We start from the raw sequence: 18894 nt of genomic DNA on the forward strand, positions 1-18894 counted from the left end.
GCAAGGAGGAAGAAATCTCTCACTTTCCCTCCACTCTTACAATTTCTCGAAGAATTCCTCACAATATTGGAACCTTTTTAATCTCTAGGAACTCTCTCTAGCACTTCCTTTACTCTCTAGATTCTTTCCTTCCTTCTCCAGACTCTCCAATTTTCGGCCAAAATATTCTTTTAAAGTTGTGGATGAGCTTTCCCAAGAGTTGCCTAAGCATCCCTTCAAAATTTGGCCTTATCCAAAGCTTGAGTAGACATAACCGTCAGCAGACTTCTGAGAATTTTGTCCTGTAGCCATGGGAAAAAAACTCGTCGTCGGCAGGGTCGAGGGCGCCGTGAAAAGTCTATCGTCGGCGCCCTAGTTCAAATCTTCACATTTTGGTCCTTTTCGCTCTAAATTTGCTCTTTTTTGCATCTTTTTGCTCCAATGACCCTAATTTATCATTCCTGCAACAAAACATCAAAAATACATTTATTTAAAGTGCAATATCATTAAAAACAATATAAAATATGTATGAAAATCTAAATATATTTTCCTCTGGTCACCCACAAATTACTTAGCAACCAACTTCATTCTTTGCAGTCTATCGACGTTATCACAACTTACTACTACGACTTATGTGACCAACTACAGCCTACGTGGCTCATAGCTCTTGCAACTTAATACTATGGCCTATGTGGCTAATCGACACTCCGGAGGCAACCAACGTCGCCGACATGATCAACTACTACCATTTCGTTCAACCAAGACTCATACGACAAGTTTGTGCTATAACCATCATCTACAATGTTCACGACAAACTACTGCCTCCAAAGTAATCCAATATAGCCCTTATAACGTGCGATCATCAAGAACTACATTCATTATTACAACTGAATTGCAGTTGTTATTGAAGAAATGCTATTACACATTTATAACGATCAACTTTGTAACTCTATCTTCCCTAAATATGGAGAAGAGTAGATCTATGCACTCAAAATTATATCGTGAATTATTGAAACTTGGTAAGACCCCATAGTTTTTTTTTCTTTTCCAGTAATTTTCACATAAAAATTATGGTGTCCTCCGATGCTTACTCACTCTTCAATTATCATGTTTTTTCTCCTATTCCTATCTAAAATGTTGAATGTTTATTTACATTAAAGTTATAGCAACATGAAATGATGAAAGAGGGTATGGAAAATAAGACAGCAAAAAAGACATAGGCTAATATACGGAAAGAAAAAAAGAAGAAGATAAAAAGCAATGCTACCAGCTGAGCGAATGATGCCGAGAAGTGGAGTCACTTCATAGAAACACCTCACTATCTATTCTTTATATCACAGGATGATTTTTTTTAATATAATGATCTAAACTTATATGTAAAGTGGGGTATCATGTTTGATTATATGGCTAAAAAAAAATTATAATGACTAAAAAAGTATATGATGATGAGGCACGGTATCGAGATGTATCTTGTGGAGCATGTGAAGCTGTAACATCTCATATAATCAATGTCCCTTAGCAATTGTAAATGTAACAAGTCGTTGAGTCACTAGAATGCCAAGCTTGAATTCGTTGTGATAGGGCTTGAATTCGTTGTTAGGCCGAACTTGTAGCCACACATTGGAGTTATTCGTTGGGAGTTGGTGTCAAATTGGTGTGTGTCGAATAGCTTAAGTAAAACTGATACATTTTTTATTGGACAATTTTGTAGGGCGAGCTTCTGAGTTGCTCTTGTAGGGTAATAATTGATGTTAACTTCAGGCAGGCTAATCAGTTGTTGAGACTAGCTCCCTATAAGGTCGTGCTGATTTTGTGTCGACGAATAAAGTTGAGTTAGCTATATATATATATATATATATATATATATATCTATATATAAAGAATGGTCATAGGCTATTATACGAGTCCCCACCCCCCCTCACGCGCCTCACGATTAAAAGAGTTTCAGCTAAAGTTTTCAAAGCAGATAAGGCAATGGGCAACCACCAATGCTTTAAATGATTAACTAAATACAGAGAATCAAAGCATTCATTACTTCCATTCTTTGGATAATAAAGAATAATAATTGCTCTTCTATGAAAAAGATGATGAGAGATCCAATTAAATTAAGGATGAAGAAAATAATTCGTACAGCTTTTCATATATAAAAAAAGGAAATATTTTCCTTATATTTTGAAAAAAAAAAAACAAATATATCATTAAATTATATTATGTCAAATATTATTTTTAGTCATTTTTTTCAAGCTCTAAATATTGCTAAGTTGCCCTTTCGTTTGGTCGGCTAAGCTTATCCGGCTTTGGCTTGATATGATCGGTTTGATTGACTAGGCTTAGTCGATATTATCAGTGGGCTGAGCTTGATTAGTTTCGGGTTGGCAGGACTGTTTTGATCGACTAGGTTTTGCAATTCAGTTGATCTAGTTTGATTGTTAATCTTTGATCACTGGTGATGAGCTATTGTCGACAAAACTACGCTAGACTATCGAGGAGAGAGTGAATTATCGTAACCCGATAGGTTGTGTGTTCATTAAAGAAGAGAGCCTGAAAGATGACTATAAGAGTCTTTTTTGCATTGTTAATTTTTAATCCCTACGAGAAGCCTCGAGGGGGGATGGTTGAAGACATTGTGAAATTGTATATTTGTATTGGGTCGATGTGAATCAAATGCCTATTTGTCTCGTTTCAATCCGAATGGTTCGGGCTCGGATCACTTGGTCCTCTTTTGTCCTCCTCGTGGTTAGATCGGTTTTGGCTTTGGCTCGAAAAACTACATTCAACCGGTTTTTGCCTTCAGCTCAAATGGCTGCATCAAGTCGACTTTGGCTTGGAAGACTACATCCGGTCGAATAAGCGTGCCTCATAGTCTTTTATCTGTGGGTCCTCCTTAGTCACGCTCTTCTCCTCTCAACTGTCAGATTTTCTCAGGGTCAACACTGACACATGTAGTGTGTAAAATTGTAGTGAATTTCAAATGCAATTGGTAGTTCCTTTTAAGTGTACTTCAAATTCATCTGATTTGGGTAATTTCAAAATACAATGCAAATGATGGCAGTCATCGCACTCGCTATGTCCTCTATGACCATTAACTACGCTACTGCCACCAACAATCCCCCTACTCAGCCATTGCACGCCAGCTCCTGCACCATCGCCTCTATAGCCCCTATCATTGTCTCTATGGCCCCCATTGCCCTAATCACTACCACTCGGCTGGCCGCCACCACTATTACTATATGTTGCCATATTAAATTTATTTTAAGTCACAATAAAATGTAAAGTAACATTTTATTGTACGTCGAAATAAATAATTCTAAAATATTTTAAATAAATAAATATTATTTTTAGACAGCATTTTTTGTAAGCTATGCCAAACAATAACTATCCCGACTGAGTATAAAAATAATATCAATGGCTCCCACAACCACATGTGGGAGCCATTGCCGATCTGACATTGGTCTTAGCTTTTGAAAGAGCAAAATTTTAAATTTTTAGGATTGCTTGTCATTGGAAGAGTAAACATTCATTGATCTTAAGGATGTTTTATAATTATCTTCATAAACATTTTTCTCTCATGCTTGAAGTAAAATGCTTTGGTTTAAGGGCTGTTGCCTTTAATATGCAACATTTGCTTAGAGGTTCTTATAAATGGCTTAACTATTGTGGATAAACTTGTTGGTAGATGTATTAATTTGTATTATGTATATATTTTCTTTAAGGGTCGCTCTGAAAGTCATACATATCTTTTCTTTGAATGTTATTTTGGTTTTTACCTTATGCAAAATGCAATCTCATTAGGTTCGTTCTAACATGTTGCCTGCAGTCTTCATCAATATTTAGCACATGCTGATGTCATTAGATGTAAAATTATTAGATCCTATTCATTGCTTGAGGTTCAAGTTGTGGCCATCAGATTTGGCTTGAGAAAATTACACGAATTTTCAAGAATGACTACATCAATGATGATACTATTCTGAACACTATTAAAAATGCTATCAAATACAAAATAGAAAGTGAAAATGCAGATAAGAAACACACTCTCAAATTACTTCCTTATATTTATATAGATTGTAACTTCCCTCTCTCTATCTCCGTTTCTCTGTTTCTTTAATGGTTAATATTGCTGTTAATTTTGTATGATCTGTCTTTTGAAAAAAAAAAAAAAACTTTCACACTTATGGAGGTATATGTGATTGGTCTCATGCTTTGGGGGTTTATCAGAAGCTCTATTTTTGTCTCTTATAATTATTTATGTTTTTTACTTTTGGTGATTGGGTTATAATCGGGCTGCATGTTTTTACGCTTAAAGCCACTATCAGGAAAAATATTGAATGCAGATAAAATAGGTGCATATTTCGTTGTATTTTTTATTATATTGATTGTATTAATACAACCAATACAAACAACAAACTATGAAATCCGCAGGTGTGGACTCCACACCTAATAATTGCTCCACTTCCATGGAGGTTTTTGAATCAAAATTCAACCAGATCGTTGTCCTAGACGGAATTCTTGAATCTTGCTGTTTCCTTGATATTTACAACATATACATGTGCTCAATTGGCATCCTTTTCTCTGGCTGGTGCACTAGTATCTGGGCTTTGGAAAACTTCCTACTATGGCTACACTATATAAAGAACAAATACTCTTTGGCCTTTTGCCTAAAGATAGCTGTTATGATCTTTACATTCATATTCAAAATTGAGCCTGCATGGAGTCATTTCATAGAGATCGCTCATGTCATTTGAGACAAAATTTTGAGATTTTTATCCCTTTCCGCCTACCTCTTTTACTTCTTTGCTGCTATTTTTTTATGAGCACATTTTCAGTCCGGACTCCTGATGTTTCTTTACGTGCCGCAGAGGTTATTCTTGAGTTATTTTGAGGTTATTTCTGAGTTATTTTCAATAATCCCGAAATGGAGGTTATTCTTGAGTTATTTCGAGGTGAAAATAACCCAGAAATAACCCAAAAATAAAGACCGCAAGTTATTTCTGGGTTATTTCGGGATATAAGAAAATATAATGTAATTGAAATATATTATATCTGAAATACTTTGAAGTTGTTTCATTAAATATAAAATAAATGCATAAATTAACTCCATAAAAAATATGATAGGTGGCAATCCATGGATTCGACAATCCATGGATTTAGGAAAAAAAATTGCGTATGATAAACGTACGCAGCGCTGCGTATGATTTTGAGGTTATACCGAGGGTATAAGAAGGTTATATCTACGGTATAACCCCTTGTAACCTCCATGTAACATTCTGTAACTTACCTGTAACATACTAATAAATTCTTAATATATGATAACAGAAACGCGAAACTTATTTGTAGGTTACAAGTAGGTTACAGAAGGTTATATGGAGATTACAAGGCGTTATACCGCGGATATAACCCACTTATACGCTCGGTATAATCTCATAATCGTACGCAGCGCTGCATACGTCTATCATACGCAAATTTTTTCCCTAAATCCATGGATTGCCACCTATCATATTTTTTATGGAGTTAATTTATGCATTTATTTTATATTTAATGAAACAACTTCAAAGTATTTCAGATATAATATATTTCAATTACATTATATTTTCTTATATTAGGGAAATTGACATACATAGAATTGATATCACACCTAATTTTTACATTTACATGCATAACACTTCGCAGATGCTTGAAAAGGTGGTTTTGAATGTTGAAATGGGTAATTAATGCTGTTTTTGATTTGATATGAAAGAATTGAATGCTCTGCTTGTAAATATGAAGGTTTTAGTATGAGATGCACAGATCCATAAGAATTGAGTGCTATGTATGTAAATGCCCCTTTACAAATACATCATAAAGATGCAAGGTAGTATTCTTTATGTTCCCTGCTATGATACATTAACACTTCAAATTAATGAGCTGTGCAATGTCATACACATTAGATACAAACAAGACTCCTACACTGCTTCGATGTATGTTAGACAGAACATAAAAAATTATGATTTAAATAACATTGTTTTATAAAGAAAATGCACATCATAAATCAATGAATTAAAAATTTCTAAAAATATATTTTAAGTTTAAATTAAAAAATACATTTTTTTTATGAATAAATTGAAAATAATGGTATGTTAGATGTGACATGAAAGATTTGGGTGTCAGAAATATAAATCAAAATTTATAAATTAGATATATAAATACATAAAAATTCAGTGCCAAAGATAATGACCATTTTTTACTTTAATGAATAGTTTATCAAGTATATTTAAATCTTGATAAAATATATGATAATACATGCTTACTTTTTGTATGTTATAAACTAAACAATTATCTATAGACACTCTAGTTTTCAAAAGTTAATACTATTAAATTTCATATTTTCTCATTTATATTATTCTTAATATTTTCTTTATTAAATCATAAATATAACAAACACAAACTTATAACCTATAATGTTAATAAGAGATCTGTCCCGTGTCCATATGTCATGTCCATGTCCCTCTATCCGTATCCATACAACACAACTCCCTAAACAAACACACATATGAATAAAATTTGTATTTTATGCATACTTCTTTTTAACATAAATAATGTAAGACATAATACAAGTGAGAAAGGATTTATAAAATTTCCCAAAACTTAATAGTTTCATTAGACAAGTATATCAATCAATGCTCCTACATTACCATATGAAAACACAAAAACCTAAAAGCCAGTCTCCATGAAAAAACAAAAAACAATAGAGAGATGTAACATTCTAAGGGCCAAAATGTTTCTTACTTGTTGGCAGATGCGTGCTTATGGAAAGGCCAGAGATTGAGCCAACGTTCCAAGACGCCGGCGCTCTTGGAGAAGGCCTGTGGATGGGGAATCGGTGGCTGCGGGAAATCCTCAGCCGGCATTGCGAAGGGCCTCAGCATCTTCTCCATCATTTCGAATGTGAGATATGCTCCCACATCCTGTAATCTCTCAGGGCCCTTTATGGGAAGTGTGTGCTCTTGATGCAGCAAGGCAGCGTCGGCATCGTTATTCGGTTCCTGTAAGCGGCATTGGGAAACCCTAAGTTTTGAATTTATATATAAATTTGAATAAAGAGAGTTTGATTGAGTTGGCGCATGAGTTGACTTCATAGATTCATTCAGAATGAACTGAAATATGACTTGGTCCAAAATCAAAGTCATTTGGTTCTAATAAGGCTGCTAAACTCTAATCATATAGCATTTCTGGTTTAGGAAAGTTCCAGGTTGAGAAACAATTCTTATGTATTTATGTATCTCAGATCTGATTTTTTATAGTTATATGCATAGCATTATGCGATATGAAAATTATTAAAATTTAATGGTTGTAAATTAAGAAACGTGTATATTAGGAAGAATGATATTAGATAATTTAATTTGAAAAGATTTAAAAATATGTTTTTACATATTATGAAATCTAATTTGAGGAGATATAAATATATGATGTTTTCATTATTTGAAATATTACTAATTTGTAGATCATAATTATCTCTTATTCATAAGAGAGATTATGAAAGACTTGAGTGTGCTGAGTTGTAACCCTAATTAGGCTGATTTTTCTTTTCTCCTCATCTTTTGAAAGTGGAATAACCTTTTCGCATGGACGTAGTCAGATTTGTGCCGAACCACATAAGTCGCACTGTGCTTAGTTGTTTGTTTGTTTTGTGAATTTATTTTCTCCATTGTTTTGCACAACATTTTGGCGCTTTCAACCTAGGCATGAAAATTTGTATTTCACTTCTGAAAAGTAATAATAGTGTTATTTTTTACATGTCACTAAATAATTGAGTGTTATGCGTGAGATCCGTAAATTCATAAGAATTGTGATGACCGAGAGATTACCTCAAGGGTGCTTAAGTCGGCACCACGACTGAACGTCATCTCAATGCGAAACCTCTTTGGATCTTCCAGAAGCACCTGGATTATGGATAAAATCAAGGAAATCATTAGCATTTTGAGTGGTGCGTCCTTGAAAAAAGAATAATAAGATAAAGATAACAGACCTCTGTGTTCTCGAACATCCTTAGAACAATGTAACTCATATAATCAAGCTCTCTTGTTTTAAAAAGCCGCTCCAGCGCACTGTGATAGATAAGGCTGTCTTCATGTTGAAGGGATTCATCCAAATTGCAGTAGCGGAGAACATTCATGAAGGAGTGTATGTGAGATTCCTGTCAATAACAAAAAGCCATCCAGAACACCGTGGGCGGGCATCAAAGGAGTGCTGGTTAAAATAAAACAACATAATAATATTTACGTAAATACCACTCAATTCCTATGTATTTACATATCTAACACCAAATGTTGCTTTTTCACTTTTATACCACCACCTAAATCTTTCATATCACAAAAAATATACCACCAGCATAACTTCCAAAAAAAAAAAAAAAAAAAAAAATTTCATGTATTGGTAAGGTGGAATGTATGTTAAAACTGAAAGCTTAGGTGTTAGTTATGTAAATACATAAGAATTGAATGGTATGTATGTAAATCTTCCTAATATTTGTTACATTTAAGTTATGCAACTGCCATCAAGACAATAACAAAAATGGAAGTATAGTAAGGCGAGCAAGATATGTAACGCTGTAAATTTTGGTGAGGGGCCGAAGCTTCTTGTGAATCAACATAGGAAGACGAAGCAGAAGATGAAGCGCAGAAAATGGAGCGTGAAATGAAGAGAACAGGCAGGATCAATTCATCTTTAAGACCAAGGCAAGCCAAAGAAACAATACCGAGAATAAGAATCAAAGAAATTGAGTGAGAAGGAGAAAGAGGCCGAAGGAGCACCTAAATGCACAATCTCTAGTGAAATCAAAATAAGGATGATGCGGAAACAAGGCGCGAGCAGAGGATTGAACAACGAATGGAAGCAAAGACAGAGGGATCGATCAATGTGCAGATCAAGAGTAGTAGCAAGCATGTGAGCGATGAGCAAACTCATGCGAGTAGACAATCGATGAGTTTGAGCATACCACAGGCGGACTGATCAGGGATAGTTAGCATTTTGTGCAAAAATTGAAGGAGACGAGCAGAAGATGGAGCAGATCAGTTGTGTCAGTCAGCGAGAACAAGAAGGCAAAACTGCAGGCTTGAGCAAAGCCGAGATTGATGACACAGGCAGCGATCATATGAGTACTCCCGGAGGCACATGTACATCAAGTTGTGTATAAAGCTACCAAACCCAACTCTCTTCGATCTAACATGAAATTAAATCAGAAACAGACAGGTCAATCTCTCGTGTAAGTACTAGCCAGCATATTGAAAATGGACATGCTGTTTAGCTATTGCCTTGCTCCCCATATTCCCAAGGCGCCGTTCTAGCCATGGGAACCATAGTTTCAGAAGACTTGCTAAAGGGCACAAAAAATTGACAAACTAAACCATCTAATATGCATAAGTGATCCCTGACTTCTTAAAACTAATCATAACTTTAGAAATATTGAAACATTGTGGACACGTACAGATGTGAAGTATAGTCTTGTGCGAACATGTCGTTCAGGTGTTCTGACATTAGCATACCTACAAAGAAAAGAGAAACAGTAAGCACAATAATGATGTAAATATAATTTACAAGCTATCAGAGAGTACAAACTTAGGATCTAAGCGATATTTGGTCTCTTTATCTTCATCATCATCTGGATCCAATGATTTTTCACTAGTAAAACTATTTCTTCTGGCATCTTCAAGTTTATGTGTTTGTCTTGGGTGTTGATCACTATCCTCTTTTCTCGACCGCTGGATCATTGCGGTATTCCCGTCACCAAATTTTAGCTCAGCAACACTAATTGCTTCTTCACGGGTATTGCGCAAATCAATTAAGATTTTTCCCAACAATCGGCGGGCTATCTGATACAGAAATAAGAAATGTATTTCTGATAAGCAAAGGCAGATAGGAAGAAACCCACTCCCAAAATAATATCAGAGATATACAAATCATAAATTGACATGAAGCGTAATAAGAGGGATATAAAATGATAAAAAAAGCAATAAACAAAACTAATTGTAGTTAATTGTAGAAAGAATGTGACATATGTTTCTTGAACTAATATTTCTACAAAAAAATTGTCCGACCAAGAAAATCTAGTTGCTCATGTTTTTTTTTTCTTCTGGCTGCTCAATTTAAAAAACACTAAAATGAAGAAATATATAGTGACAGAGACAGACACTCAACATTTTATTTTAGTCATCATTTATATATTTTTCTTTATTTTATTTAATATTTTTCAGATCATGTACTGTTATGTTTTTATGCTAATTATCTGTAGACAAAGAACCATCCGTTGTCAGAGAACCTTTAGTTTGTCATCTGTAACACAGACATTGATTAATGAAGATATACAGGCTTAATTCTACAAAATATTTTTCGCCCAGATTCATGATGCTGAGGATTCCCTTCAACTTAGTGACGCAGGTGCGGGTTTATCCCGCAAGGGAGCGGGAGACAAGCCAACCGGCTGCATAAGGATCGGTCCAGGATTCCAGTAGTACCGGGCATCATTAAGAAGAAACATTGCCTCAGGACTACGCACGTAGAGCTATGCGCGAAATCCAATCAAATGCCGCCCCGTGGAAAAGCCGAGCCCACCGACGAAATCAGGCTAAATAAACACGCGAACCCGGCCCGACCGAAACCCGAACAATTTTCCGCCAGCATAAAAATATTTCGCGACCTAGCTACTGTTCTATTGTAGCTGAAGAAATATTTCGCAGCTCCGTACGCACGCAACTAAGGTTTTTGTTTAGGGTTTCGATGGACGTCTCCTTGAACGTTGAGATGCCGGAGGAATTACACCCATCATTCACCCTGAACTTTGAAGATCAAGTGAGTCTGTAATGATTTCTAGTTTTATGTTAGCTTAGGGTTGTCATTGTGTTTGTGGTATTGTCATTTTGTTTGGGGTGTTTATATTTATAGTTTACTGGTATAGTTCTTGGAAGACAACAATATTTTTGTTAATATGATAAAATTTTGGGTGTTTTACTGTTGCGATTTTTGTGTTATTATGGTGTTAAGTTTGTGTTTTTTTGGTCTTACTTTTGTATTATTCTGGTGTTACTCTTGTATTACTTCAATGTTATGTTGGTTCTTGCCTTTGATTTAGTACTGTTACTGTGGTATAATCATTCATTCGAATAATGAGAGACAAATATCCCATAAAAATCTTTACCGATTAGGATCAAGCAATGACAATAGCCATTGCAGAATGCCTCTCACAAGCACGTCACAGATTATGTCAATGACATATCTACAAGAAACTGTCTTCCAAAGTACACTGTGGAGTGCGTACTAAGAGCATCCGTGGTCTTTTTTATAAATGCACGAGTAAGTATGATTCTGAGGAGTTCGAAGAAATTTGATCCTTAATGATTGAGGTGGAAAAACTACAACGCAATGTCTGGTTACATGAAATGTACCGTATAAGACATAGATGATCAACACATAGATGGTCAACAACATTTAATAATGATATATTTGGTATGAGAATCTTATCAACACAGAGAAGTGAGTCGACCAGTAATATCTGTCATGGTGTTGAAAAAAACAACTAGCTCTCTCACGGATTGTTTTATTGGTCTTGAAACCATAATGAAATCGTGGCGCCGGAACAAGAAATATGAAGATTTCAAGTGCGGTCAGTCCATCACAATGCCAATTGTTAAAATCAATCCCGTGCTGAGGCAAGTTGTCTCATTCAGTACAAGGAAATTCAATACAAGGAAGCTTTACTTGATATTTGAACAAGAGCTATTGAATGACTTATGTGGGCTTACATCTCAATTATTCGTTGCTAAATATTACGTAATGAGATTAGATGATGAGGGGAGAAGACAGCCTTCAACTGTGTTAGTTGACAAAATTAATTATGAGATTACATGTACTTGCAAAAAAATTTGAGATGATGAGTCTGTTGTGCTCCCTTGCACTATTTGTTCTTAGTGTAGCCAAAATAAAGGTGATTCCGGAGAAGTATTTCTTATTGCGGTGGTTCATCAATGCTAAAAGAGACATGTATAATAAGTTTGGTTGCAGAGATCTAAAAGACTCCGTGTTGAATAATGTTTCTTCAAGTGTCCTTCTATTCACGTCATGCCCTCAGAAATTTGCATATCAACTTATTAATAGAGCACGAGAAAATGAGTTTGTCGAGGAGTGTTTGTGGGACATGTTTAAAAATTATCTGTAGATATTGACGGTGCTCTAGCAGGGAGAACGTTTGAGGAAAGTTTGGCAGATTGTCTGACCCAGGTATGTTGCTAAAATTCAGTATCACTTAACTGTCTTTTATATAAAATAATTCATTCAAATTGTACTTGGTATTACTCTTCTATTGCAGGAATATTATGCACCGCAACTAACTGGAATATACATTGGACTGTTGATGGATTCCATAAGTGAGTGATAGGTTAATTGAAATTGTACACTTTAGAATACTGTAACATCTTTAAACATTGTAAGAAACAAGTAATTGTGGTTTATAATATTTCTTTGTTCAACTATTTCTGTGTTGAGATTAATAAAACATTGATAAATTGATTATCATAAATATCATTTGCATAACATGTGGATAACACGTGAATAACACATGATTAATACATGAATAACACGTTATTGCGTTACTCCGTTTTGTGCGTTACTGCGTTACTCCGCTGTGTTACTGCATTATACCATTGTGTTACCGTGTTACTGCGTTACTCCGCTGTTTGCGTTACCGCTGTACGAAGGGAATATTTTCAGCGTGTTATTGCGTTACTCCACTGTGTACGTTGCCGCCGATTTAATTGTTGTTACTCCGCAGTTCGCTGCTTTACTCCGTGTAATGTGCTATGTTACGCGGCGACATTCCCCGTGTTACTGCTGATTAAATCGGTGTTACTCCGCCGTTTGCTGGGTTATTTCGCGGTACGATGTAGTTAATGTAGTTAATATCAAAATTTTATTTTGACGCAAAATTTTTTAACATCTTTCTGTAAAGTAAATTTTATAGCACAGAATATCCAGAATAAGAAATTTTTTTATATTTATTTAAAATAACACTTAAAATGCCAAAAATATTGGAAGATTTTTCTATTAATAGGGGGATTAATAAGAGCATCAGAAACATACTATCCTAAAGGTATAATTTAATTCATAATCCTTGAGGGATATACAAACATACAAAATATCAAACTGAAAGTGTATCAAATATACAAAGGACGGAACTATAAAACTGTTTATAATTGAGGACTATACAAATATACAAAGTATATAGAAGAAAGTTTACTACGAAGTCTTCGACAAGATGCAAATGTCATATACAAATTCAGCTCTAAATCGTTCCATCATATCATCCTGTCATCCTGCCAATCCATATGCTCACTCCAGTGGACTTCTTCGGCCTGCACTAATGTTTCTATATACTTGCAGACGAACATGCCGCAATCAATATATTCCTTTGAGAGGGTACATTCTTAACAATTGATAGTGACCATTTATGGATTTTAGCTGTAAACACATCGGCGGCATCTCTAGCAAACATTTTGACCTGCATAGTTGAAGCAGTATGGTGTTACTCTTCGAGTGCTATTATGCTACTCTTAATTGAGTTGAATATACTTACAACGTCCTTAGCGCCAGCCTTATGCATCTGGTTAGGTAGTGAGTCGTATATTCTTTATTTTCTCAGCTTAAGATCTCCAACCAACAAAATCCAATGCTGAGTATGAATGATTGGAAATAAAATGATTTTTGCATCTTTAACGACTTCCTTGGTGATATGTTTCACAAAAGGTTTGCTATCATATTTCTTATGCAGCTGCATAAAATTATTACTTTAACTGTGCAATGAATATATGACTTAAACTCATATGAATAAATTTAAGTTGTTCAACATACCCCATCCATCGGCGAAACATACAGGTAAGACCGGTATAACTTAGGTCTCCTTAAGGTTCTTTCACGCAGTAAGACAACAAACAGATCAACGTGTTCGTTTCCAAACCACTTATTTAATAGTATATCTTCAAGGGCCGATCGGTAAAATAAAATCTCGCCTCTGTTAATTATAACATCACATTGCATTGATAAAAAAAAGAGTTTCTGTTAATTAAATACAACACAACTGTGTAACATTAAAACAGTGATGAACATTTACTTAATGTTCAGTGTATCTGGCAAAACACTGATCTATTTCTTCCCTGATTTATTTCTTCCTGCATTCCAATTGGTATCAATGATCTACCAGGATACTCAACAATTGAAGCCGCATGATGGAGCTGCAAAAGAAAACAATCCATTTTAACTAAAATAAGAATATATAAGATATGGTTCAAAGTAGATAGATCTATTTTTTTATTACGACTATAGCATATTCGTCCCCATTAGAATTGTGGCTCTTACTCGAGATTTGCTCAAAACCAGCTAATTCTGTGATTTCTTCATCTAAACTAAATTCAATATCTACATTTTCTTTCGGAACTTGGGCCCCTTGGGATTCACCCAATTCTGCATCAGTATTTACAGTGAATGTCACAAGACGCGTCTACAAAAAAAAATTGTTAGAAAACATAATAGGAAGGTTAATTATATCGTACAAAATAGAATGCCGTACTCACTGAATGGGATAGAGATTCGAGAACATCCTTTATTGCTCGTTCGACTTCTTCGGGGTCTTCATGGATCGTTTCATCCCCCACATCTGCGTCTTGTGCTTCCCTTATTGTTTCTTTGACCTCTTGGGTCTGTCCGGGATCATCTGTATGTACAGGATCAACAACATCCACATTTTCCTGTGCAGGATGTTGCACGTTAACATTGCTTATTCTAGTCTTCTTTTGAACTGATATTGAGATACATGGGGTCCACTGTACTCTTCCTTCCACTGCTGTTGGACTTCTTCCTTTGGAGATGGGTTTGACTTGTATCTGACACTATTCTCTCAACTATCTTGTCAGCCTTAGTTTCAAATAATCTCTGTACCATACCTGTGAGGTTGGACAATGTTTCTACCACGATATTCATCTGTTTATTCATGTCAGTCACTGTATCTTGTATATTTAAGCTGATTTGTTCTTGAGATTTCAACATCTCAAATAGTACTCCGAAATCAGCACTCTCTGTCGTATGTCCAGCTACTGAGTAATATCACTGGAAACAATTGTACCTTTGGCATACGATCTGGGTGAAGATAGTTCGACCGTAATTTCATCGTGTGGAAGTGGCCTTACAGGACTGGAAGGTCCCTGATCTGAATTTGTGAGCAGCTTGACTTCATCGTCTCTCAAATCTACGAAGCTGTCATTAACCAACAATAAAAATATTAATGTCAAAATAAATGTAGGCATTCTTAAAAATCAATTAAATAAAGCTGTCAATAACTTACAATAAAAATGAAAATGACAGAATTTTTTTATTGCATTAACTGATTTGCATGATCGAGTCTCTTGAAGTTTTCATGAATCTCTTGAGCACTCCACCCATGATTGGTTGGCCACCTCAGAATCCGAGATGGTCTAGCGTCAGGTACGGCAGAAGTTAACAAGGACATGTACTCGTAAAACCATAGCTGAGGATGTAAAACACCATAAACATATATGTAAAAGTAAATATAACAAAACAAAAATTCAGAAGAAAAATGTTTTAATGTAAACAACAAATACTTACAGTTAAAAGAAATACAAATCATTGAATATAGCCTATTGACTACTCTGCATTAATTTGATGGAGGCAATTCTCACTTAATCGATGATCATTTCACATATGACAGCAAACCAATTAAAAGAAGAAAAAACTTGTACATTTACAACAAAAGAAGATAGCTCTGCAGACACATGAAAATTACTTAAAGGAAAAAATTAGTATGAATTTCAAATACAACTGCTCAAATGAAGGGGTAAAAACTACTTCTGCAAAAAAATTTGTTAGTTGGTTCTTTATTTGTCTGACATCCACATTTGATAGGGGATCTTTCTTCCATGAAGCATGCTCTTCTTTGTTTGGCATGTCTATCAACAGAGCCACGTGGTCAGCATGTAATTTAACCTCTTTTCCACCCATTTTGAAGACCCTCCTCTCTTTATCCCAACATATCAGAATATGTAAAGTCATGGCATTATTTTAGGGATATGGGGGGATCACCCATTTTGAAGACCCTCCTCTCTTTATCCCAACATATCAGAATATGTAAAGTCATGACATTGTTTTAGGGATATGGGGGCATGTCAAAGAAATTGAACACCGCATTATTTTAGGGATATGGGGGTATGTCAAAGAAATTGAACACCCTGATTTCCTTTAAATTATTAATAGTCTCATCTGAAATCAGATCTTTAATTGCATCCAAGACACCTCTCACTGCAGTGAACGACATCTACAGTTGAAAGTTCTTGCACTCATAATCCTGCAAATTGAAGAAACAATAACACATTATTAGTACCCATATAGAGTTGCAATTTAAATGTTATTGATGTGTTATTTATGTGATATGAAGGTGATCATGAGGTGTTACTCTTGTTTACACATCAGTAACACCGCAATAAAACCTCCATAACATAATAATAATAATAATAATAATAATAATTCAACATAAGTTACTCTTGTGTCATCGGTGTTATCACATGAATAACACATCAATAACACATAAATAACACATAAATAACACATCAATTTTACATCATTAATACATCAGTAACACATAAATAACACATCTAATACACTTCAATAATAATCACAAGTGTATTAGAGATGTTATAACATAAATATAACACATCAAAAGAGGCAACACATCAATAACACATGCATAACACAAAAATAACATAAGAATAACATCAATAATACACGAATAACACATCAAAACTATGTCATAGAGATACCTGCGAAGTCCACCAAATTTGGTTTTATACAGTCATTAAGGTAAGGTTTATTTCTGTGCTATTGATGTATTACTGGTGTGTTACTTGTGTGCTATTGATGTGGTATTGTTGTGCTGTTGATGTGTTACTAGCATGTTACTTGTGTGCTATTGATGTGGTATTGTTGTGTTATTATCAAGTACTAATAATGATGTGTTACCTTAATGACTGCATAAAACCAAATTCGGTGGACTTTGTAGGTATCTCTATGACACAATTTTGATGTGTTATTCGTGTATTATTGATGTATTATTCTTGTGCTATTCCTGTGTTATCCTGTGTTATTCCTGTGTTATTGATGTGTTAACTCTTTTGATGTGTTATGCTTCTGTTATAACATCTCTAATATACTTGTCATTGTTATTGAAGCGTATTAGATGTGTATTTATGTGTTACTGATGTGTTAATGATGTGAAATTGATGTATTATTCTTGTGTTATTCATGTGATAACACCAATGACATAAGAGTAACTTATGTTGAATTATTATTATTATGTTATGAAGGATTTATTGATGTGTTAAGGTTTTATTGATGTGTTACTGATGTGTAAACAAGAGTAACACCTCATGGTCATCTTCATATCAATGAATAACGCATCAATAACATTTAAAATGCAACTCTATATGGGTACTAATAATGTGTTGTTGTTTCTTCAATTTGCAGAATTATGAGTGCAAAGACTTTCAACTATAGATGTCGTCCATCTGCAGTGAGAGGTGTATTGGATGCAATTAGATATCTCATTTCAGATGAGACTATTGCTAATTTAAAGGAAATGTGGGTGTTCAATTTCTTTGACATGCCCCCATATCCCCAGGACAATGTCATGATTTTACATATTCCGAGATATTGTGATAACGAGAGGAGGGTCTTCAAAATGGGTGGAAAAGAGGTTAAATTACATGCTGACCACGTGGCTCTGCCGATATACATGCCAAACAAAGGAGAGCCTGCTTCATGGAAGAAATGTCCCCTATCAAATGTGGATGCCAGAAAAATAAAGAACCAACTCACAAACTTTTTTTCAGAAGGAGCCTCCACACGCAGGAGCTTCCACCAATTTATTTGAGCTGTTGTATTTGAAATTCATACTAACTTATTTTTTCCTTCAAGTAATTTTCATGTGCCTGCAGAGTTATCTTCTTTTGCTGTAAATGTACAAGTTTTTCCTTCCTTTAAGTGGTCTGCTGCCATATGTGAAATGATCATCGATCAAGTGAGAACCGCCTCCATTAAATTAAGACAGAGTAAGCCAATATACGGTATTCAATGATTTGTATTTCTTTTAACGGTAAGTATTTGTTGTTTACATTAAAATATTTTTCTTCTGAAGTTTTATTTTGTTGTATTTACTTTTACATACATGTTTATGGTGTTTGACATCCTCAGCTATGGTTTTACGAGCACACATCTCTGCTAACTCCTGCTGCACCTGACGCTAGATCTCGCATTCTGAGGTGGCCAATCAATCATGGGTGGAGTGCTCAAGAAATTCATGAAGCCTTCAAGAGACTCGATCATGCAAATCATTTAATGCAATAAAAAAATTCTGTCATTTTCATTTTTATTGTAGGTTATTAACAGCTTTATTTAATTAATTTTTAAGAATGCCTACATTTATTTTGACAATTATATTTTTATTGTAGGTTAATGACAGCTTCTTAGATTTGAGAGAAGATGAAGTCAAGCTGCTCGCAAATTCAGATCAGGGACCATCCAGTCATGTAAGGCCACTTCCACACGATGAAACTACGGTCGAACTATCTTCACCCAAATCGTATGCCAAAGGTACAATTGTTTCTAGTGATATTACCCAGTAGCTGGACATACGACAGGGAGTGCTGATTTCGGAGTACTATTTGAGATGTTGAAATCTCAAGAACAAATCAGCTTAAATATACAAGATACAGTGACTGACATGAATAAACAGATGAATATCGTGGTAGAAACATTGTCCACCCTCCCAGGTACCCTCACAGGTATGGTATATAGATTATTTGAAAGTAAGGTTGACAAGGTGGTTGAGAG

The 18894-nt window shown here is 34.9% G+C and overlaps 1 protein-coding gene across 6 annotated transcripts in view; it reads right to left on the reverse strand.

Moving 5' to 3' along the window:
- Positions 1-6506: 6506 nt before the first annotated feature.
- Positions 6507-18894, reverse strand: part of LOC110019613 (inositol hexakisphosphate and diphosphoinositol-pentakisphosphate kinase 2-like) — a 175557-nt gene continuing 163169 nt past the window's right edge. For all 6 annotated transcript variants that reach the window (XM_020717352.1, XM_020717350.1, XM_020717349.1 and 3 more), the window contains 5 exons: positions 9571-9824; positions 9440-9497; positions 7982-8149; positions 7821-7895; positions 6507-6998 (listed from right to left, as the gene is read on the reverse strand). In XM_020717352.1, coding sequence (XP_020573011.1) covers positions 6738-6998; positions 7821-7895; positions 7982-8149; positions 9440-9497; positions 9571-9824 — 816 coding nt within the window. In that variant the 3' untranslated portion in view covers positions 6507-6737. The remainder of the gene's footprint in view (positions 6999-7820; positions 7896-7981; positions 8150-9439; positions 9498-9570; positions 9825-18894) is intronic.

This window comes from Phalaenopsis equestris, unplaced genomic scaffold, assembly GCF_001263595.1.
Source record: "Phalaenopsis equestris unplaced genomic scaffold, ASM126359v1 Scaffold000064, whole genome shotgun sequence".
In the NCBI taxonomy this organism is placed as follows: Eukaryota; Viridiplantae; Streptophyta; class Magnoliopsida; order Asparagales; family Orchidaceae; genus Phalaenopsis; species Phalaenopsis equestris.